The following is a 24231-nucleotide window of genomic DNA, read 5'->3' on the forward strand; positions in this document are numbered from 1 at the left end:
CCAAATGTATGTTACCTCGAAAATTTGTATTTGACAATATACCGTTTATTTATTAAAGCCATTTTAGAAACCTTGAGACTCGATCATAATAATAAGTTTAAGAATATTCTCCAAATTAAAATAACGGTTATAGATAACGTAACTTCTTTCATTGTGTAAATATTTGACATTATTTCTTGGAATAAAGAAAAAATAATCATATAGGAATAGAAATTATCAACGGAGCAGGGTGCGCCCACATAACTTAATTAAGGCCCTACAGGCGCAATACAGGGATCGTACGGGGACCCCGACCCCGATAGTCGCGTACCCCGGGTTTTCATCCCCGTCCCCGATCGGGTCGGGGTTTTTAAAAAAGTCTGGGTTTATTTTTTCGAAAAAAATATTATCGTTTTCTAAACGTTTAGACTAATAAAAAAAAACTGATTCTCTTCATTCCAATAAACGTTTTTTAATTAAAATACGTACATATTTAATTACTTACAATTTTACATTATTACATATTAATTCAAAATTTAATTATTATTATTTAATTATTATTTATTATTTATTATTTATTTTTATCTCCCCGTCCCCGACCGCGTCCCCGACTAAAATATCTCCCCGTACGATCCATATCGCCATAAGATTTTGTACGCCCTCTAGATCGATCACAAAAAGTTACGACATTGAAGACATGGGGCTCTTAAACATTAAGGGGCCCTTAGGCGAGCTAGGTGTAATATCGTCACTGGTTGAAGGAGGTGTAGAATTTTAAAAATTTGTGACACTATCTAAAGAAATTAGAATGTAAGATATTTACTTAAAAAGCATACCGTGGCTTTAATAAGAAATTTCTTATTTCAACAGCTCACGTGGTTGCGTGCTGTAATTACGGACACGTGATAACAGTTTTACCGTATATAATATTTAAAAAGAAAGTAATATTGCACGGGGCTAAAAATAACTCGTACATTTTATTATACGGAGTTGTGTTGGCGGTCGGCACCTGGGCCAAAGTGGAGAGCATGCAGAGACTGCCCCTTTCCGACGCTGTCGTGATCGCGTTCCTCACTCCAGTTATTTTCCCGCTTCTGGCTTGTTGTTTTCTAAAAGGTACGTATTGGTTTTTTATCGTATCTTTGCTCCATGGTTGGCCCTTTTTTTATTTACGCACATACTTATCCTTAACGAAAATGACTGGATGAAATGCCCAGATAGTATCAAGACACATTCAATTTCAATACAATTTTGATCATATCAGAATAAAGTGGATTTCAAACATGGTATTTGGATCGAATGTGATACATTTTGGACCAAAATTTCGATCAAAATCTAATTTGGATTGGCCTAATTTTGAATATAGTTTTAGAATTCAAATTGATATACCATTTTCTTTAGGGGTATTCCCCATTTACAATAAACCTTTAATAAATGTATTATCATTGAAATAAACAGATATTTTCGTGTCCGTACAAGACGGATAAACCGTACTTCGTCTGGGCCCGAGTTGATCGGCGAGTTGATTGCATTTCTTTCTCAGCTAGCTATTGATAAACCCCTCACTGTGGGTAACGTTTTTAGTCTTGACGAGCCTAGTATACACTCTTTTTCGCGACATTATTTTACCCCTCTTACTTGCCTCCCGAGAGAGAGAGAGAGAGAGATTGAATAGAAGCTTCGAAATTATTTTTGGCGGTTGATTTGCGAAATTGGCATGACCATCTCGCTGTGAAACGATTAAAAAGAGTTCCTAAGAACGGAGTTTTGTCCGAGTCCGTGATACCTGGGTTATCAAACAACGGAATGTTGGCCAGGGCCTCCACGTCAATGTTATCAAGAGAATGGTTAAACTTTAGAGCAGCTAGGTTTTCAGAAAGCGAATTATAAAATGGAGAATGACCAGGCCGAGTTTTGTTAGTAAGGCAGTGATGAGAAAGCGAATAGGTAAAAACGTGGATGAAAATGGAAGCGGTAATATGGTTAGGTTGAGTAGGAGCAGTTTGCAAAAGAGTAGCAACACTGGCGACGCGAAAACTACGATTTTTTTCCGTGATCGAAACGAGTCCTAAACCTCCAACTGGTTTGGGAAGAAGACAATGTTCTCTTCTCACGCAACGAACCTTATCCCAAATAAAAGCCTCAAGAGCAGATTGAGAACTGTTGATAAAATCGCCCGGAGGATTCAATACTTTGAGTTTATGCCACAAGACACTGGCCGCCAACTGATTGGTGATATTAACACGGCCGTAAAGGGAACAATGGGGCTTAATGGGCCTCCATCGAGCGAGGACACGATGAAAGGCCTCTTCTAGTTCCGTCCAATTTCGGGAAATAACCGACGGGCTGTGACCGAGATGGACGCCGAAGAATTTGCAGCCTTCAGAAGACCAAACAAAACCCAGCGGAGAATCCATACGACCACGCCAACTACCACACCAGAGACCGACAGTCTTCAAGTTATTAACATTTGCTCCAGAATGGACGCAGAAAGTATCCAGGCAAGTTATCAAAACCTGGAATTCAGTTTCTTCTCGAATAAAAAAGGTAAGATCATCAGCGTACGTACCACTAGTCAATCGGCGGTGAGGAGTTAATTCATTGGGACGAGAGAGCTCAGAGTCCAGAAGACGAAGGATTGGCTCGATCGCAATGAAAATAAAGCGCCAGACAGAGGACAATCTTGGCGAATTCCACGGTTGAAATTAACGGATGGGGTCAGCGAGTTATTAATTTTAAAGTGAAAAGACGAGTTGGAATAAAGTGTGGCAATAGAGCTGGAGAATTCAGGAGGGAAACCAAAAGTGCGAAGAACATTGAAGAGATAATCATGATGAATGGAGTCGAAGGCTTTCTCGGAGTCAATGTTTACGAAAGCGAGGGGCTCATCATTAACGTCAGCGAGATCAATAAGATCTCGAAGAACATTTAAATTGTCAAAAATTGTGCAAAATGGGACTGAATAGGATTGCGAAGGCGAAATTATATCACAAAGAACAGAATTAGGTCGAAGGGCAAGTACTTTGGCAAGAAATTTGTAATCGACATGCATTTGTCAAAGAAAGAGGACGTCAATTGCGAAGATCGCGAGGGTGTCCCTTCTTAGGCAAAAGACACATCACCAACTTCGAGAAAGCCTTTGAGTATGAAGATCTTTCAGCAGTTCACGATATACTTGAAACAGGGCATGGCCTAGCACGTCCCAAAAGGTAACGTAAAATTCCGTAGGGAGCCCGTCCAAAGAGAAAGACTTTATAAGTGAATCGGCCGATGATGGAGAAAGTTGAGGCAAATTTTGAAGAAAAGGCGGTAAAGCCGAAGGTAGGACTGTGTTAGAATTGGAATTAGAGTAAAGATCAGAATAAAAATTAATAACCGTTTCACGTACATCTCGAGGATTGGAGACCAATTATCGAATTAAGTCAAAAACATTCTCCATAGGTTTAACGGCAGAAACGCGAGAAGTCCATCGCAACGTGGGCCATTCGACTCTTCAAAAGAGCGTCGTTCGCGCGATTGTTCAAAAGATCATTCAATTGGGAACGAAGTTCCCTCGCTTGGGCACTTTCGGGGTCATCAAAATTGTGTACTTCACGCTGCAATTCACATAAACGAGAGCGCTTCAAGTTGGATAAGTGGTTACAGAATTCCCGACAAACTGCTCGGACATTTGATTTGAAATCGTCGAACTACCACTGTGACCAAGAACGGCCAGTGAAGTTCGAGCACTGATCATTCACGGATTTACTAATGACATTTTTAACATCACTTACAAAATCAGAATCTTCAAGCGCCTTAATGTACAACTTCCAATTGGCCGGTTTAGACCGAACTTTCGAAAGTGGATTGGCGATACGTAAAATAACTGGTCAGTGGTCAGAGAAGGGGCACACTTCGTGAACACACGCTCTGACGGGGATGGCGCTGTCGACGTTAAAACGGTCTAAGCGTGCCCGAAAGACACGACCACGCTGAGGAACGAAAGACCAAGTATAAGAACGCGTATAAGGTTGGAAAATTCTAAAATCATCTTGCAAATCCTGGCCGTTTACGAGGGAACGGAGGGCTTGCTAGACGTTCGTAGGACGATCGATACAGTCACGACGGTCTAGGGATTCGTGGAGGGTGCAATTAAAATCGCCATTTAAAATGACGGATTCACAAGCAGGTAAATTTTCAATCAGAATTTTTAAAAGATTTAGAACGTCTAACGCAACTTGATCGTCGTTAGACGAATAAAAACAGAGAATACATGTGTGAAATTTTGAGGAGAAAAAGCTACCAGGGGCGAAGCAATGATTTAATATTTAAATTCCTAGTTAAAAGACCGACTTATCCTGAAAACGCGAAAATAGGAGTACTCTCATGTAAAATGCACTGCCAATTTTATTTTATTTAATGAGTAGTTATTCGTCTGTTAAGACGTTCCGGTTTGAGCACAGACAAACCAAAAAAGATACAACATAGTAATACATTCATAAATGAGATCAAACTGAAAGATAAATAATATTAATACATGAAAATTGCAAAAAAAAATTAAAAACAGATTTAAAAAAAAGTAAAACACGGGGCAAAAGAATCACCAAATACAATTAAAATAGAAAAAAATACAAAACCTAAAATTGAGAAGTACGGGTCCTAGTTAACGGAATATGAAGAAATGTTGGGCGGGCTTGGGCAGGAAGTTTATTATGTTTCGTAGTAAGTTTTATAAACCGATTTTATTCTTTTAGAAGTAAAAGTTTATCATATTCTAAGCGCGGGGTCCAGATAAGAGAGCAGTACTCAAATAGAGGAAGAATTTTAAGAATTTGTAAAATGTAAAGAAACTAAAGGTAATCTTAGTAGAGTTCTGTGATAAATTCTTTAATTATTATTTAGTGCCTCAAACATTCTGGCCCTTTTGGACAGTTGTAATTTCAAAATATTTTATTAATATTTTTGGGAGATCGGAAATACAGGTTACGGTGCCAATTACCAGAAGTAATTATGGATTTAGACCCAAAGCCCATGGTCTAATTAACAACTTGAGAAAAGAAATTGTATATTTATATATATGTTAGCTTCATTTTGAATGTTTGCCATATGTTGAAATTTGTAAGCATTTTGTGGGAACATCATTATATGCTATAGTTGATGGCCGAAATGACAAAGTACTTTTCACTATAAAAATTAAATGGAAATTTTTTAAATTAAGATTAAACAAATCGAGGTAAAAGTAAACTAAAACAGTATTTAAAGTCCCTGCTGCTTGGATTTGCGCTTGTTGCCGCCTACTTTGAAGCTCTCAAGCGCTCTTTTAACTCATGGTAGGGAAATGGGAAAAAACAGGCATACTTCTCAACTCACGCCCTACAACTCCTTAAAATTTTTGCATAAGCTTATGAAACACCCTGAAACAGTCTTGGAAATAACACACGCCCACTGGTCCAAAACCAGTTTATTAATTGCTTGGACCATGTTTTTAATTAAAATACTGGGGTCACTGGTCCGTAGGACCAGTTTAATAATTAACTTTTTTTATGGGCATTGAGGCGGGACCAGTTTAAAAATTCAAGCTTTCTTCCGATTTCTACTCCGACTTTTTTCTTTCTAACAAAATAAACGTCACACTAGAGATGAAGGGCTTACGAAGTTACCAGCAACCTTTAGTAGTGGTATTAAGTTACAATGAATAATGAAGTAAAACACCACGCGGCGCGATTCACGATTCGCGCTTTCTTGAATTATAAACATTTATATGGTTTCTAGAGTCTAGACCTATCCACATTTCACATTCCATAAAAATAATTTACAATGGGACCAATAGAAAAAAAAACATGGTAAGGGTCACTGGTCCTAAGGACCAGTTTATTTTTGTAGACAATAGGGGTCACTAATCCTAAGGACTAGTTTAAAAAAATTCCTTATATCCAAGACTGCCCTGAAAGCTAATTATTGACCATGTACTAATCTCGGACTACCGTATAATATTATTAAAAACTGAGGAATATGTTAATATATATTATTTCCAACAGAAACTTGCGGATTGACCTTGGCTCTATCTCTGGTGTTCACGACGACGGGTATTCTACTTACCGTAAAACTGCCTACTTTGTTCACCGAAGGCTTTCACGATTGGAGCTACATTTACGGGTTATTGTGCGGTGGGGTAGCAGTCGTTTGCGGATGCGCTTTACAAATGATGAACGCCACAGTTATGAAAGTATACCACGAAACTGTTTCCAAATTACTCACATCCGTAGTTTGCGCGATTATAGTTTCGGTGTTTGCTCTCTCTTTAGGATTCTTCTCGCGACCTTCGTTGCAAGATTCGTGGCTTCTCTTCGCGCGCGTCGCAACAAATTTACCAGCGACTATGTTGGCAATAAGAGCGATGAGATACGAGAACGCGGGTGTGGTTGTGATCGTGAGCAGTGTTGCGCAGATTTTGACGGCGTTTGTTTTCCATTCGCTGATGTTCAAACACCCGATTGATGGCTATTCTCTCAGTGGGGCTGTTTTCGTTTTCTTCGGTGGATTCTTTTTGAGCCTTCAGAAATATTTATTAACGAAGCCCGAGGACTCTAGTATAAGAAGGTTACTAAGGTGTTTCTTAAGGTAACCTCACACTTTCAACTTTAAACAGTGTTTTGCCTTGGAACCAAATATTACATTTACCAGCTCTATTTATCTTTTTTTGATCGTTTGAATAATTTGTTTATAACCTTCTTGAAACGGCAGTAGTACAAAATGTTTTTTAAACCGATTGGTTTGTTAGAATATTTCCGGGTTGAATCAATATTCCAAATTAAATAAGACCTCAAGGTTTGTGGTCCTTATATTTTTATTTCTTATATGATGAAGTGTTACCCTCTAAATTGGTTCGAATAAGAAAATTGGAAATAAATTGGCAAATTCTAGAGGTAAATGAAATAAGGGCCACCCCTAATGTTTATTAGTCAGGCCTATTTTAAATTATAATCTATACACTTTAAAAAATGGTTTTTTAATGGTATATTAAGGGTTTAAAATATATAAAAAACACTAATTAGGGCTAATATATCCACCGTTGAAGGTTTTTTCTTGTCGCAAATTTAAAACTTGATAAGGGGGCGTCCATTAATTACGTGAGGCGTTTAGGGGGGGAGGGGGTCGTGCTGAATCTCACCCAATCTCACGTGGGGGAGAGGGGGGGTTTCGGAAAATATCACGTAATTTTTTTTCGCAAGAAACAGCGTAAAATTGAGAGCCAACTGGGCTAAATTTATAAGTAAAACATGTTTCTCAACTAAAATATGGCAAAATGCTACACAATAACACCTTTGCGCAGTGGCGTAACTACGCCGATGCAGTGCATTGGGACCCACCGTAGATAGGGTTCCCATAAACCTTCACTTTGTCGACTATCCGATCGGTGTTCCACGAAAAAAACACCGTATAAATAAAGTCAATTACAGAGAAAATTAAAGAAGACCATACATAATAAATATAAATGCGTCTAATGTAGTATTGTCCAAGATTCCAATTACGAATTTTTCCTTTCTAAGTCCTGCGGCTACCAACGTAGTAATAACCGTAAGTTATAAATTCCATCAAACCGCGTCGAGGTTTTAGCCGATCGACGATCATATTCAGTCTTCTAGATTAACGAAACCTGATTATACCGTTAGAAATCACTCATTTGACTCAGTCGAAATTAAAATTGTTAGTTCTTTTCTTTTCTGTATTTTTATTACTTCATTAATTAAACATAACAGTGATAGTGCATATAGTTTAGAATTAAGCTTAATAATCCTGAATTAAGATCAAAAATCTTAAAATTGAAAGTGAAACTAAAACTATTGCTTTCCTCAAACACCCCATATTTTTCTGATGTAGTAGGGTACACTACCACACAAAATATAATAGTTTGTTTAGGTAATACTAATATACCATTATATAAAACCCATTTTAATTCCAACTAATTCTAAGGTTCTACGTAGGCTATGATGGGAAAATATAATAATAAAACCTTTATAGTTATTCTCTTTACCGAAAAAACACGTTCAAACAATCTTATTCGGTTAAAATACCTTGGAACGCATGTGCATTGTGCACCTTGTTATTTGCAATTTAAGTTCTACTTTACTTCACTTTATTTTGCAACTGCCTTGAATTTGTTCATAAAACGGAATACACGACGGTGGCGTATTTACATGTTCTGTCTATACTAGTCTTATTAAACTAGTCTTAAATATAAATAATAAAGCAAATTGTTTTTTTAAATAAATTTAACGCTATCAAACACATACTAACGTATTTACACTAAAAATACGCATTTTGAAAATCTCACGTGATATTAGGGGGGGAGGGAGGGGGTTTAGCCAAATCTCACGACATCTCACCAAGAGGGGGGGGGGGTTGAAAAATCGTCAAAACCACCTCACGTAATTAATGGACGCTCCCTAAGGTGTATAAACGGTGTTATATTAACCCGTAAATAGAGGGATTTAACATCCGATAGGGTGTAGATTAAGGCGGTAGTTTAGTATCCTAATGTCAGTACTTAAACACTTTAAAGGGAGTATTGTAGAACCATAAAAGCAGTAGTTTACTACCATAAAGGTACTAATTTAACATTTAAAAGGGATTATTGTAGATTCCTTAAGGGAGTAGTGTAGAACCCTTAAGGCAGTAGTGTAACACCCAGAAAGGAGTCGTTTAGTACCCTAAAAGGAGCAGTCTTGTATCCTAAAGGGAGTAGCTAAGAACCCTAAAGGTAGTAGTTTAACATTTAAAAGGGATTAATGTAGATTCCTTAAGGGAGTAGTGTAGAACCCTTAAGAGAGTAGTGTAGAACCCTTAAGAGAGTAGTGTATAACCCTTAAGAGAGTAGTGTAACACCCAGAAAGGAGTCGTTTAGTACCCTAAAAGGAGCAGTCTTGTATCCTAAAGGGAGTAGCTAAGAACCCTAAAGGTAGTAGTTTAACATTTAAAAGGGATTAATGTAGATTCCTTAAGGGAGTAGTGTAGAACCCTTAAGAGAGTAGTGTAGAACCCTTAAGAGAGTAGTGTAACACCCAGAAAGGAGTCGTTTAGTATCCTAAAGGGAGTAGCTAAGAACCCTAAAGGTAGTAGTTTAACATTTAAAAGGGATTAATGTAGATTCCTTAAGGGAGTAGTGTAGAACCCTTAAGAGAGTAGTGTAGAACCCTTAAGAGAGTAGTGTAGAACCCTTAAGAGAGTAGTGTAGAACCCTTAAGAGAGTAGTGTAACACCCAGAAAGGAGTCGTTTAGTACCCTAAAAGGAGCAGTCTTGTATCCTAAAGGGAGTAGCTAAGAACCCTAAAGGTAGTAGTTTAACATTTAAAAGGGATTAATGTAGATTCCTTAAGGGAGTAGTGTAGAACCCTTAAGAGAGTAGTGTAGAACCCTTAAGAGAGTAGTGTAGAACCCTTAAGAGAGTAGTGTAACACCCAGAAAGGAGTCGTTTAGTACCCTAAAAGGAGCAGTCTTGTATCCTAAAGGGAGTAGCTAAGAACCCTTAAGGTAGTAGTTTAACATTTAAAAGGGATTAATGTAGATTCCTTAAGGGAGTAGTGTAGAACCCTTAAGAGAGTAGTGTAGAACCCTTAAGAGAGTAGTGTAGAACCCTTAAGAGAGTAGTGTAACACCCAGAAAGGAGTCGTTTAGTACCCTAAAAGAAGCAGTCTTGTATCCTAAAGGGAGTAGCTAAGAACCCTAAAGGTAGTAGTTTAACATTTAAAAGGGATTAATGTAGATTCCTTAAGGGAGTAGTGTAGAACCCTTAAGAGAGTAGTGTAGAACCCTTAAGAGAGTAGTGTAGAACCCTTAAGAGAGTAGTGTAACACCCAGAAAGGAGTCGTTTAGTACCCTAAAAGGAGCAGTCTTGTATCCTAAAGGGAGTAGCTAAGAACCCTAAAGGTAGTAGTTTAACATTTAAAAGGGATTAATGTAGATTCCTTAAGGGAGTAGTGTAGAACCCTTAAGAGAGTAGTGTAGAACCCTTAAGAGAGTAGTGTAGAACCCTTAAGAGAGTAGTGTAGAACCCTTAAGAGAGTAGTGTAACACCCAGAAAGGAGTCGTTTAGTACCCTAAAAGGAGCAGTCTTGTATCCTAAAGGGAGTAGCTAAGAACCCTAAAGGTAGTAGTTTAACATTTAAAAGGGATTAATGTAGATTCCTTAAGGGAGTAGTGTAGAACCCTTAAGAGAGTAGTGTAGAACCCTTAAGAGAGTAGTGTAGAACCCTTAAGAGAGTAGTGTAGAACCCTTAAGAGAGTAGTGTAACACCCAGAAAGGAGTCGTTTAGTACCCTAAAAGGAGCAGTCTTGTATCCTAAAGGGAGTAGCTAAGAACCCTGAAGGGAGTAGCTAAGAACCCTGAAGGGAGTAGTTTTATATCACAAACGGTGTAATAAAGGAAGCAAAACCAAGGACAAAAGAACCCAAAACAGAGTAAATACCCCTGTAGCAAATCGGAGTCGGGCCGACGTTAGCAGTCGACGTAATTCGTGGAGTCGGGTGAACGTTGGCCCACTGCACTATTTATGGTCAAAATGTCCTACTTGATATAAAGTCGGCCCGACGTCGTATATTAAGACTTCTGCCGACGCTAAATGTTCGTCGTATGTACTCCGAAACATCGGTGGGCCGACTTCCCCGATAGAAAATCGGAGTCAGGCCAACGTCGACGGCAGACGTAATTCGTGGAGTCGTGTGAACGTTGGCCCACTGCACTATTTATGGTCGAAATGTCCTAGGGGTAAACTGGTCAATCGACCTGGAATGTTTGACCCTTAGTCGACTACCAAAAGGCACTTGACCGACTGCTTAACGGCGTCTCGACGACTTCCTTTTTGATATTTTATCTGACTGAAAAATGACCACGTAAAGTCGTAAATATAACTTAATAAATTAGCTATATATTTAGTTAGTGTAGTCCCTCGAACGGGAGTGAAACTATGTATTTCTTTCCGTCAATTGGAAAGCTCGATTCTACGGTATGGAGTTCTAAATTTGCTAGGGGTTTAGAAAAAGTAACAATTAAATCTTCATTAATAATATATGATCCTAACATGTTTAATGATACGAATGTAACCTACTCGAGTTGAGAGATATTAAAAAAGCAAACAGTTACAGATTGAATATATGATATTTTCCGAAACAATTGAGTACAGAAAAAAAGTTATTTAAAAAATATTTCAATGTGTTTTATTAAATCGCAATGTTTCACAGTTTTGGGCGATTAATTGGCCAATAAAATGTCGGAGATAAGTCGGTCGTTGGTCAGCCTACAAATGTGTCATGTAATTTTCAAGTCACGACAGCTATTACAATTTAAGGTTGGCGTTCGGACTGTAAATAGCCCCAATGTTAAGAGTTTTAGAGTCGGTAAGTGGTACAAAATGATAGGTCGCCATACCGACTTGAAAAGCGACCAAAAACGTACTTACGTTGAATTATCTCCAAAACGTTTAGGACTTTTAGAGTCGGTATTTGGAACAGGACCCAAAAGCGACTTTTCGACTAAAGTTCGACCCTAAATCGACTCTTTGTACTACAGGGGTAAACAAAATAGGACAAACTAGCACAGTAAATTTTATCGATTTAATCGTTTATCTATATACGTATTCAAAAAGTTAGCACAGTATTATTTGTAATATTTTGGGTTCATGAAACCCATAAGATGCCCAAAATCTCAATTATCAAAAAACAGTGTAAGTCTTTTTTAAGTCGGAAATTGCACTATAAATTTCGGTCGGCACACTGACTAAGAAAAGTCTGAAAAACGTACATATATTTTTTTAAGATTAAACTTTTTTGGTAGGTTTTTGGTCATGGACCTAAAACGACAAATGTTTCGACCCAAAACGGACCCGTAACCGACTCCCGTGTGCTACAGGGGTAAACACCCTAAAAGGACAAATGTTTCGACCCAAAACGATCTTGTAACCAACTCCCGTGTGCTACAGGGGTAAACACCCTAAAAGGACAAATGTTTCGACCCAAAACGGACCCGTAACCGACTCCCGTGTGCTACAGGGGTAAACACCCTAAAAGGACAAATGTTTCGACCCAAAACGGACCCGTAACCGACTCCCGTGTGCTATAGGGGTAAACACCCTAAAAGGACAAATGTTTCGACCCAAAACGGACCCGTAACCGACTCCCGTGTGCTACAGGGGTAAACACCCTAAAAGGACAAATGTTTCGACCCAAAACGGACCCGTAACCGACTCCCGTGTGCTATAGGGGTAAACACCCTAAAAGGACAAATGTTTCGACCCAAAACGGACCCGTAACCGACTCCCGTGTGCTACAGGGGTAAACACCCTAAAAGGACAAATGTTTCGACCCAAAACGATCTTGTAACCAACTCCCGTGTGCTACAGGGGTAAACACCCTAAAAGGACAAATGTTTCGACCCAAAACGGACCCGTAACCGACTCCCGTGTGCTACAGGGGTAAACACCCTAAAAGGACAAATGTTTCGACCCAAAACGGACCCGTAACCGACTCCCGTGTGCTATAGGGGTAAACACCCTAAAAGGACAAATGTTTCGACCCAAAACGGACCCGTAACCGACTCCCGTGTGCTACAGGGGTAAACACCCTAAAAGGACAAATGTTTCGACCCAAAACGGACCCGTAACCGACTCCCGTGTGCTATAGGGGTAAACACCCTAAAAGGACAAATGTTTCGACCCAAAACGGACCCGTAACCGACTCCCGTGTGCTACAGGGGTAAACACCCTAAAAGGACAAATGTTTCGACCCAAAACGGACCCGTAACCGACTCCCGTGTGCTATAGGGGTAAACACCCTAAAAGGACAAATGTTTCGACCCAAAACGGACCCGTAACCGACTCCCGTGTGCTACAGGGGTAAACACCCTAAAAGGACAAATGTTTCGACCCAAAACGGACCCGTAACCGACTCCCGTGTGCTACAGTGGTAAACACCCTAAAAGGACAAATGTTTCGACCCAAAACGGACCCGTAACCGACTCCCGTGTGCTATAGGGGTAAACACCCTAAAAGGACAAATGTTTCGACCCAAAACGGACCCGTAACCGACTCCCGTGTGCTACAGGGGTAAACACCCTAAAAGGACAAATGTTTCGACCCAAAACGGACCCGTAACCGACTCCCGTGTGCTACAGGGGTAAACACCCTAAAAGGACAAATGTTTCGACCCAAAACGGACCCGTAACCGACTCCCGTGTGCTACAGGGGTAAACACCCTAAAAGGACAAATGTTTCGACCCAAAACGGACCCGTAACCGACTCCCGTGTGCTACAGGGGTAAACACCCTAAAAGGACAAATGTTTCGACCCAAAACGGACCCGTAACCGACTCCCGTGTGCTACAGGGGTAAACACCCTAAAAGGACAAATGTTTCGACCCAAAACGGACCCGTTACCGACTCCCGTGTGCTACAGGGGTAAACACCCTAAAAGGACAAATGTTTCGACCCAAAACGGACCCGTAACCGACTCCCGTGTGCTACAGGGGTAAACACCCTAAAAGGACAAATGTTTCGACCCAAAACGGACCCGTAACCGACTCCCGTGTGCTACAGGGGTAAACACCCTAAAAGGACAAATGTTTCGACCCAAAACGGACCCGTAACCGACTCCCGTGTGCTACAGGGGTAAACACCCTAAAAGGACAAATGTTTCGACCCAAAACGGACCCGTAACCGACTCCCGTGTGCTACAGGGGTAAACACCCTAAAAGGACAAATGTTTCGACCCAAAACGGACCCGTAACCGACTCCCGTGTGCTACAGGGGTAAACACCCTAAAAGGACAAATGTTTCGACCCAAAACGGACCCGTAACCGACTCCCGTGTGCTACAGGGGTAAACACCCTAAAAGGACAAATGTTTCGACCCAAAACGGACCCGTAACCGACTCCCGTGTGCTACAGGGGTAAACACCCTAAAAGGACAAATGTTTCGACCCAAAACGGACCCGTAACCGACTCCCGTGTGCTACAGGGGTAAACACCCTAAAAGGACAAATGCTATTTAAGGTGTAGAATAATATTCATTATAAACCTGTTAAGGGTTTAAATATGAGACCAGAAAAATCCTGGAAAAGTGATTATAGGTCTAATGTTGTGTGTCCGTCGCGGTCTCGCCTTCCATTTCATTACCTTGGTTTCCTGGACTTTCTCACTGTCACTGTGGCTTAGACGTTTTTTCCAACCAATGAAATGCGTAAGAAAATAATCGTATGAATGGACAATAGACGGAAATAAACCATTTCTAGGTCAAGTTAAGGTTACCTGATTCGGAAGATGTTCTGAATTCCAAAATTAAATCTAATATCCCCATCAAGCGAACCAAGCGAGAGGGTAGTCACTTAAGTAATCAGGTGAACGAATCATAGGTAATCATGGGAATTCACTGATAAATTGCGAGTAATCACTGTAAATCACTGAAAAATTACGATAAATCACTAGTAATCACCGAATATTTTACGGAAATCAGAAATCAGGTGTACAAAATATTTACGAGTGACTACCCCTTCGGAACCAACATCAAAGAATATTAAAACGTTGAGCATTTCTAGGGTCTGAAGAGGCTGTAGGGGGCAAGGCAGATCAAACGTTGATGTATTAAAGGGTATAATTATAGGAAAAGCTCAGGGTAAGAAAAGGATCACTAAAATAAATCAATTGGGCCCTATAGAAAATATAACGGTTATAGATAGAAGCACTATCAGCCATTACCACCTCATCTGATTCCAGTAGATCCAGGAACCCTGAATCTTGAGTTAGCTCAACATCAGACATACGACCGGGAACTAAGTTAGATACGAATTTAATAAAGACATTCGGGGTGATATCTAAAAGTCCTTTAGCTGTATTGTGGGTTTTGCAGCACGACCATGTGTCACTCATGTGTTTTGTCAGAAAAAAACCTGAGAACTGATTAAAAGAAACAAACAATTATTATAACTATTAAACTATTTATCTATACCTTTAAAAAAATTGTTCTAAAGATACATATTTTTTAAATAAAAACCTTTAATCTTGTCGGTGCTATATTTTGCATACCTTGAAAACATATAAATCGCCATTAAATATAATGGTATGCCGTTGGTATCGTAGATTATTTCTTAAAGTCTTGGAAAATAATCCGATGTTATTGGAAATTACGAATTAACACCAGTTGCCGCTAAGTATAACTAATTAGTCTAACTTCCTAAAAAATAAAATTATTTTTCAAACAATATTAAAATACTTTCAAACAATTTGACAACACAGAACTGCCGATGTTTAAAATTTAAATTTGGGGGGGGGGGGCAGTTTGAAAGTGTCACTTAACTGTATGCGTGAATTTCGACTGAACCTTCTCTTAAAACCAACTGTCGTGTATAATTTAACAATTTGCTTCTGTGCTTCGGCGTAATTTATCATTCGAGCTGAAGGACCACGGCTCGAAAGGGTCTGTAAATTTGAAGTTTTAAATATATTTATTTTAATTTCCATCAAGTATCAATCGTTCACAACTTCTACCTTCGAAATAAAGAATGGTTTCACACAATCTCTCATTCAGTCAAGTTGAGTCAACGGTGGTTTAATTAATGCATTTCGGATAAATTTTCTTTTGCAAACTTAAAAAAAACCTTAAGAATAGAAAAGTATGAACTAGACAAACATTTAAATTCAATAAGCCGGACAAATATGCTAAAAATACTTTCTTTTTAAATTTTACCAACGTGAAAGAACGATAAAATGCAATTTTAGCTATACCCTATGGCGTTGCCTTACGTGCTTAAAATAGGTTCCATTCTAAGTTGATTAAGATCTTTAAAGTCCATTGTACTAATTTAATAATTGAATAATTTGGTTTTAATCTGCGGTGGTTAAAAGAGTTATAGGTAAAATGTGTAAATAATATTTGTAAATGGTTTCTTGAGCTGGACCATTGAGAATTAAACACTTGTTATCAATATCAGACTTATTGTCCTTAGGCACTGCATTTTGATCTAGGTAGCCGTAGTATATACAATTCTTAGGTTATATTTGAGCTTATCACTATTGTCGGTCTTAACTAACATAAATTATAAATTCCTAGTTTTATGAGCTGTTGATGACGATATTCAAGCGATAAGATATAACGCGAGTACAAATATTAATTCGAAACAAAGTCCTTCACAATGCTTTCATATTTCGATAAAGTATTTAATCCGGTTTTCCTCTCGTATCTTCAGTGTAATCTGAAACGAGGGAGTTGCGCTGTTATCTTCAATGGTTTTAGTTTCAAAATAGCGGTATAAAATACCACAATACGTGAGCCCCAACACTTTTATATCAAAGGATACGTAAGGTTCGTATCGTTCTTAAATGAAACCCTCCGATTTTTACTTTAATTTCCGTAAAATTTAATAACGATAAATATCAGAATTTTTTATTTTTTGGTAATTAATGTACTGGCACAAAATTTTTAAATATTAAAAAGTTACATTCTAGGGTAAATATGTAGATAATACTTCATTATTTTATTTTTCTTAAAGGGAGCATGAACTAAATCGAAATGAACCTCTGCTAACACGCGCTATGACTGGTTTTAAACGTAACTAACGCCAATCAAACCTAGCTTCTTGTAAAGCTAGTGGAAGAAATGTGAAATTCGTTCATAATTCCTTTAAAATATTTGCTTTAGAATAGGTAAACCTAATAACTATAGAAATCCTTAAGAACGACTATTTAAAGATTTTCTTAAAATATATTCTTTGAATACTTAAAAGCCTACATATCGTCTCTAAAAAGATCTTAACAATTCTTTAGAATATACTGAAAAGGGGACATAGTCCCAATGAGTAAAAAATGTGAAATTAACATGGACACAGCGTTTAAACTGACGAACTTTATTCTTACTTGAACCAAATTGTTTTCATAAATTGATCAGTTGTTTTTTATCAAAGCAGCGATAAAATTTATAACATGTTGCAGAAATTAATTATTGTGCTTTTAGAGGCCAGATAAGTCTGACAAGGGATACACGCTATTGTGCAGTACAGTATTGATACTGTTCCAAATAAAGTTAAAATAAAATTTGGTCGTCACTAATGCTTTTAATTATCAAAATTAAACATAGAAATACCGATTAAAGAAATTGATTTACAAATTTCAACTCCGGTCTGTAGTTAATATGGCACATTTTGCCAGTAACAAATAATCGGATAGGCGCTTATTGTACGGATGGCCTTAAATGGGTTTAGAAACCAATATCTTTGAAAGGAAACACTTTATGAAGCCGGTTCATGATACACATTTTACCGAGGGGTCGGACGCTTGTCATTATTTTGTACGGGATTTCAGGATTTCGTAGAGATTTTGGCGATTTTATCTTTATTTTTTAAGTGATTTTGGGATTTCAGTGTTAATTTACCATAGAGAGAGTTAAAAGATTTTGCGATTTTAGACAAAGTGTACGGGATTTTGGAAAATGTCCGAGCCCTCGCATTTTATAAATTGGGACCCATAAAACATGTACCCTTAAATACTTGCCCGTAACGCATTGTATGGAGTAAAAAAAAGGTTAAATAATCGCTTTCTCAAAATTTCTTTCTTGAGAAAAGTAGGTTGGCCGAGAACTATCCAATCCAGTTAAATAAACCCTGATTTATAAATTAAACCACATCAAAATCCGAATTTTTTCTATGTCAAAACAGTGGACTGGTTTCGCGCTTTCGAGGCTCATCAGAACTGCGAAAAACTTCTGTCTTCACTTGAATTTCGAGTTTATTAGAAATTAGATTGCCCTATAAATCCTAGTAAAGCCAGAAATCCTTCACAGGACTGACGAGAAACCAAATACCTTTGGATTTTAATTGATGACTTTTATAGATAAAGCAGGATATGATAGAAGCACAAGCAGAAAGTCTTAAGCATTTAACCGCATACAGTACTCACAAGGAGACGACCCGAGGTGATAATCACCGATTTTGTTCAAAGTCGGGTATAATGTACACCTCCATGTAACTTGAAAAACCTGCAAGGGGAAAGTTGCGTCGGGCTTTCGTTTTGCCATGGCAACCGAAAACGTTTTTGACAACATGATTTGGAATTATTTCCGTTGAAAATAACATGGGAATCTGAAGGAATTTAAGGGACCCCCAATTGACCAAATTGCATTTAAACTTGATTAAATTTAATTTTTAAAATCAATTTAATTTTTTTTAATGTTTTGGAAATATTCAATAAATTTCATTTTTTAAAATGTTTCACAGGGGGGGACCCTTAAAATCCTTTAGATTCCCATGTTATATTCAATGGAAAAATCCCAAATCATGATGTCAAAAACGTTTTCGGTTGCAATGGCAAAACGAAAGTCCGTCGCAACTTTTCCCTTGCAGGTTTTTTAAGGTACATGGAGGTGTACACTATACCCGAGTTTGATCAAAATCGGTAATTATCACCTCGGGTCATCTCCTTGTCAGTGATATAATATCACAGAGACTGTTTTTATATATAAGTATGTTTAGATTGTTTAATAATATTTAAAGGAAAAGTCCAGGTTGGGTAAAACTTGGATCTATTTGAAAGAGCATGTTTAAATATACTCAAAAATATCAGTCGTAAAATTGTTTATTTTTTAATGATGATAAATTAATTTTTAAACGAGCGAAATTTACCTGCCAAGCAATCTGCCATTTCCTTTCACGGTGACGTTTTAGGACTTTAATCCCGCTTCTGTTCGCGCTATAACAGCACTCTGTTTCCTGCGCGCGCTTGCTCCGCGTGCGGTGTGCGAAGGGAAGGCGAAAGAAAATGGCAGCTCGCTTGGCGGGTAGATTTCAGTCGTTTAAAAATTAATTCTCGTCGTTAGAAAAAGATACAATTTTACGACTGATATTTTTTAGTATATTTAAACATGCTCTTTCAAATAGATCCAAGTTTTACCGAACCGGGACTTTTCCTTTAACTAGAAAACGTGTTTAAAATTTATTATGTAGCATCCGTTTTGGCATTTATATTTGATGTTGAGATAAATGTTAAATTTAACCAGTTTCTTCTCCTTTTCACAAACATGTCAGTTACGCATTTTGTTCCAAACTATCCCATAAGTTGATAAGCTAAGCTCGCAACAGGGTCTATTTAGAAATTGTCAAATGGCGCCTCTATTGCTGTAAAAGCGGGATGTGTAAAAAATTGTGAACTAAATTCTAGAACTTTTCATTTAGGTTCGGCCTTCTTTCAGTTTCAGTGCTAATAGGAATACTAAAAAAACACGTGTAAAGATATCTAGTAGCTGAATTTAGCCGTACATGTATTGTGTACAAACCTCTCTTCTACAAGTTTCGAAAGAAGAGTTCACCTGTATAATATTAACCATAATTGAGAAAATTGCAGGCCGAACACTACCTTTTAAAAATCCACGACAATTTGGTAGGTAAATTATCAATAATATCCGGATATAGCCGAATAAATCCACTGGTCTGGGCATTTTATAAAAAATTCTGAGTGTATCCAACCAAAACTTACAAACCATTTTTCACCGACTACACTATTTAATCTAATCTGTAGAAATTCGAAACGATGTTTTGGAAAATACTACCATTGGTCTGCTTCTTTTTGACGATTGTGACTGATAATCTCGCCCTTGAAAGTGCGAATGATTTTCAGGAGTATGCTAAAGAGAGAATTAAAATCAAAGGGACCGTGGTTTCGGTGCATGACGGCGACACCTTGCGATTTCGGCCGGCGAACAGCACAAATGAAAACGACAAGACCTGGAAAGTGCGCCTGATGGGAGTGGACGCTCCCGAAGTGGAACGACAGGGTCTTCCGGCGGAACCTTTTGCCCTGGAAGCCAAAAAACGACTTTCCGATTTGGTCCTGAACAAGAGTTTTACAATGACAATCTTTTCGAAAGATCGATTCGATCGATATCTCGCCTCTTTTGTCGTTAACGGTGAACACGTGTCGCTGACCTTGGTCAAAGAGGGTCTCGCCAAAGTTTATCGGAAAAGTGGCGCTGAGTATGGTGATATTCGGGTAGCGTTGAACAACGCTGAAGCCAAGGCCAAGAAAACCAAAATAGGACTGTGGAGTGTCAAATTTAGCGCTTTCTTCGAAGAACTGCTAGGTTCCAAATAATTTTATTGCTTAGATTACTTTAAATAAGTAACATTGACTATTAATTTTAAATCGATCACATATTATTAATTTTAAAATGCTATTAGGAACTTTTAAACAATTTAATAAAATATTCTGTTTAACCGTTTCTTATATTATGTTTTGTATGTATTTATAGTACACACAAGTATGTTTTATAAATAAAATACATTTATGGCACATAATAACTTGTAGAGTTTATTAGTGATTGTATGGAGCTGTTGGCGTGGCATGAAGGGCTTTCCACCACCTTCGTTCGAAGTTAACCCCGGTCACCTGAATTATAGGTATTAAAATTCGCTAGCTGACTTGGGCTTGTGGTGGAGCATTGGGTATTAGTCTAGCTGATTATTATAAATAATTATATTACATGTAATATGCATTAAGTATAATTTACAGGTAAACAAAATTTAAATCACAAACAGAATTAATAAAAATTTTACTTTTTCTAGAATATCAATGTTTTATACAGAAAATGTTGTGAGAACATTTTTGACTTTGCTTTACTGGGAATAAAGTACAAATGTAAGGTTTTTCTGATAGGCCATATAGTTGGGATAACCAAATATTTGGAATAAAACTGTTCTTAGAAGACCTTACAAATTAATTGGTTTATTAGAATCGCAAGCGATTGAACATTGATAAATCTACAGCCAAAATTATGTTCATTGACGATTATTAAATGGTTTAGCCATAATTGATATATTTGTATAAATACTTGTTTTGGTAAGGTCTCTCAGTAACCAACTTTTTAGGTACATTAATTCCCTAGCCAACTTAGATTAAATATTAAAATCATCTTACAAATAAAATAAGACCATAAAAAATTTCAACTTTTAATTAACCGTGATATAGGTTTCAGATGTACCTTTTAGAAGCCAATACCGACGAAGGTTTTGTCAAATATGAAATCCGTGCTTAAATTTTATCGAATATGCGGGTGAGTGTGCCGTTAAGCAGTTAACAACTACGTCGTTACGTCATTTTCATAGGCCATTTCGCTGATTGTACTTACATTGAAAAATAAGTACTTTTTACCCACTGGGCAAACAATATGTACATATTGCAATGAGGGAAATAACGCCAAATCGAACTCCCTTTGTTTAATCAGCTCTTTCGAAATAGCCGGGAAAAGCCGGGTTTCCACTCCAGATTATCTCACTTTCGACGAGAATGAAGTACAGTTCTTCGCTATTATTTTAAAATAGAAACGACGGGAAAATGTGGAGAATTAGAGACACGTCAGTATGGGTATCTTTCGTTTTAATGGTCGTTATTTTGGCTAGAAACGATGTTCAAGGAAAAATGAAATACGAAAACCGAAAGAAGCTCTTCAAGCGTGTTTGCGGTAAATTAATTTTTTCAATATATTTAGTTCGTAGTCGATTTATCTGTTAAGAGAAAAAAAACGCCAACTACGAGTAAAATAAATCCCTAGACTCTAGACCAGCGGTTCCCAAAAGGTGTTCCGCGGAATCCTGGGGTTCCGTAAAAGGGTCACAGGGGTTCCGAGAATTCGCAGCGCGACCATCTTTGTTTGTGTCAAGAGTTTAAAATGAGTAAAAAAAATGAGTTGGGGTTCCGCCAGAATTAGGTGGATAATTTAGGGTTCCATAGCAAAATAAAATTGGGAACCGCTGCTCTAGACATTTTGGTTTTAATGCTGTGAGTGTTTAACAAGGAATAAATCGTAATTAAATCATTTGCGTAGGGAAATTAATCAGCTAAAGGCGTTTTATTGTATGAAAAAATCTCTATTAATTAAAATATTGATGCGTAGTTGTTGCAATTTATTCAACGTAATCTACAATGGCTTGTATCTTTTTAAATTGTACGTATTAGCAAGAGTTTTAAGCAACATTATTAAAGAGAAAGTACCAAAAGCATTGTCAAGTACCAGTTCAAGATCAAGTACAACGTTTTATTTATTTTTAATTCGAAATATTAGTCTCGAATAGAGAAAGCTCTCAGTTTTGAAAATTTGGAATAGTGAATTAGCCTGACCGTTTTTATTGAGATCCCACCAGACGTAGGAAAATAATCTTGATTCACGCCAAATACACTTAAATAAACAATTAAAAATGACTGCTTTTATTTGGAAAATAAGAGGAATGCTAGGTTTGAGAAAAACACTTCAGCGTGTAAATATTAAATCATAAATTTTCTACTTCAGCCCAAAAGTACTCTTCCCTCTTAAAACTATTAAAAATTCCTTTGTAACAACGACATTAGTTATTCTGTTCCAACTTAGAAAAACATTATCAATTAATATAAGAAATATTAGGTCTCAAGGTAATTATTAAGTATGATTCAAACCTTATTCCAAATATACAGTGTAATTCCATTTTGTTAATTTTTACTGAATGTTATTTTGAAGTACAAAATAAGGTAAATGATCCATTTAGAAATCGTTTATTGGGCAAAAAGGCTTAAACGAGGTGATTTTCAATAAATGGGAAACCACGCGATTATTATATCCGTTCTGATACAATATTCTAGCTTATCCCAGCATCTAAGATCTTGTTAAAAAAAGAAAAAGTTACATGTAAGTCATCTATGTTTTGGAAGGGCCCCAATTTACAAAATGCGTACCACCATAGCGGATAAAATTTGTTTCGTGAATTTGGTTTTTCATAGGGTCCATCCACGAGTGTGGGTGGTTTCACTGATTTAAATTTTTGTGGTAAATTTTACTTGTCTAAATTTTAGCAATGTCAGCCACTCAAGATGGTCTCCAGGTGATAAGCGAATGTGTTGATAAACACGCTCCTGAAATAGTAAGTCGTTACTCTAATACAATGTCTTTTCTACATCCATAACAATATGTCATTTAATACGTTCCTATATAAGTTTGACCATAACGTTTAATAAAAATTATTTTTCAGTCAAAGAAAATTATGGCAGCTTGCAAACAAGAGGTTTACCCAAACGAAAATATTCCAGAAATAATGACCAAACTTTGCACGAATTACGAGGAAATGATGAAGGTATATTCTTCCATAGAAATAGTTGTTTCTGCTAGAATTCGAACACATAGCGTTATACAAACATTGTGTTAGGTTTATTTGTACAGTAACATCATTTACTGACAAATAATGAAAGCTCAAAACACATTTTACAGACTTGTACCTAAAGAATTAGACGTTTGATATAAATTAAATATGTAGGGTGATAATTTAAAAGTCAATAATTTTTTGGTTGGTTTGAAAAGTTTTTAATAAAAATACCTTAAAACAATTAATAATGTAAGTAAGACTATTAACATTTGTAAGGAATCGTCATCTTCCGTTTTGTGCATTTTAAAAATTGCAATGTGTTCTGAGAGAGTAAAAAGTGATTTATTTTTATGGGAACTAACTGTGGTGTTTTAATTAAATATTCTTAGTACGTAAGGTGTCATTTCAATCAACGAGAAAAATTGAAGAATGAAAAAGTAAGAATTTATGAAATGAAATTTTGTCTGACATCAAATAATAAATACATTTGAATTTGTTAGCATCCCGAATCCAGAACAGCCGAAGACAGAAAGGATTTCAGAGCGCAGAGGAAACTGGTTAAGGTAAGGTACGGGGAGATATTTCATAGCAGCGAAATAACTTAAGATATTTATTATTTACTTTTAGAAATGCCTGATGACAGCTGGTGGAGACCGAAAATAGTAGTGCATAACTGAAAATGGTGACTACACCTAAAATAACACTTTTTATGAAATCAAAACACACCCATAGCGGTGTTGTAACATTTTTTCTAAGTCAAATAAAATATTTATGAGTGAAGCCAATTTTAAATCTGTAATATCATACGTATTGTGCATCACTCGTAATTATACCTTAAAAGCATTTTCTTAAATGAAACCTTATTCACGGTATATGAAGATAATAACGTCACCTCCAACGAAAAACGTGTCAACATTTTTTAAGAAGTTAGTGAAGCCGATTTCGAAAACATGCCGAATTTCTGGCTTTGGAAATCCATAGTTTAGCTCGTACCTCGCGATCACGAGATTTCGTTTCCATGGTAACCTTTTCAATAGCACAAGGATTGTAAGAATCTTATATTTTGGCGTCTATTTATTGTACGTTCCGTGTGAAACAAGGTTACATTTAATTTTTTTTATATGAACATTTTATACAG

At 37.2% G+C, this 24231-nt stretch overlaps 3 protein-coding genes across 3 annotated transcripts; all 3 read left to right on the top strand.

Moving 5' to 3' along the window:
• Window positions 1–4128: 4128 nt before the first annotated feature.
• LOC149946854 (uncharacterized) lies at window positions 4129–6583 on the top strand. Its single transcript, XM_090170835.1, has 2 exons — window positions 4129–4147; window positions 5997–6583. Exons 1-2 carry the CDS (start codon window positions 4129–4131, stop codon window positions 6581–6583), a joined length of 606 nt encoding a protein of 201 aa, XP_090026961.1.
• Window positions 6584–16411: 9828 nt separating this feature from the next.
• Window positions 16412–20285, top strand: LOC149946855 (uncharacterized). The gene is made up of 2 exons (XM_090172551.1): window positions 16412–16447; window positions 19507–20285. The coding sequence occupies exon 2, from the start codon at window positions 19519–19521 to the stop codon at window positions 20077–20079; it is 561 nt and encodes a 186-aa protein (XP_090028677.1). The 5' UTR covers window positions 16412–16447; window positions 19507–19518; the 3' UTR covers window positions 20080–20285.
• Window positions 20286–21318: 1033 nt separating this feature from the next.
• LOC149946856 (uncharacterized) lies at window positions 21319–23844 on the top strand. The gene is made up of 6 exons (XM_090170836.1): window positions 21319–21445; window positions 22807–22874; window positions 22983–23084; window positions 23483–23530; window positions 23594–23656; window positions 23721–23844. Exons 1-6 carry the CDS (start codon window positions 21319–21321, stop codon window positions 23754–23756), a joined length of 444 nt encoding a protein of 147 aa, XP_090026962.1. The 3' UTR covers window positions 23757–23844.
• The last annotated feature ends 387 nt before the right edge of the window (window positions 23845–24231 follow it).

This window comes from Leiobunum rupestre, chromosome 4 (genome assembly GCF_980474605.1).
Source record: "Leiobunum rupestre chromosome 4, qqLeiRupe1.1.hap1, whole genome shotgun sequence".
In the NCBI taxonomy this organism is placed as follows: Eukaryota; Metazoa; Arthropoda; class Arachnida; order Opiliones; family Sclerosomatidae; genus Leiobunum; species Leiobunum rupestre.

What these genes read in the sequence shown, in the direction of transcription:
- LOC149946855 (XM_090172551.1), top strand. Translation starts at nt 19,519, where the DNA reads ATGTTTTGGAAAATACTACCATTGGTCTGCTTCTTTTTGACGATTGTG.
- LOC149946856 (XM_090170836.1), top strand. Translation starts at nt 21,319, where the DNA reads ATGTGGAGAATTAGAGACACGTCAGTATGGGTATCTTTCGTTTTAATG. An exon ending in GCTCTTCAAGCGTGTTTGCG is followed by an intron (nt 21,446 to 22,806) that starts GTAAATTAATTT and finishes TCTAAATTTTAG; the next exon opens with CAATGTCAGCCACTCAAGAT. An exon ending in ATTACGAGGAAATGATGAAG is followed by an intron (nt 23,085 to 23,482) that starts GTATATTCTTCC and finishes AAATATTCTTAG; the next exon opens with TACGTAAGGTGTCATTTCAA.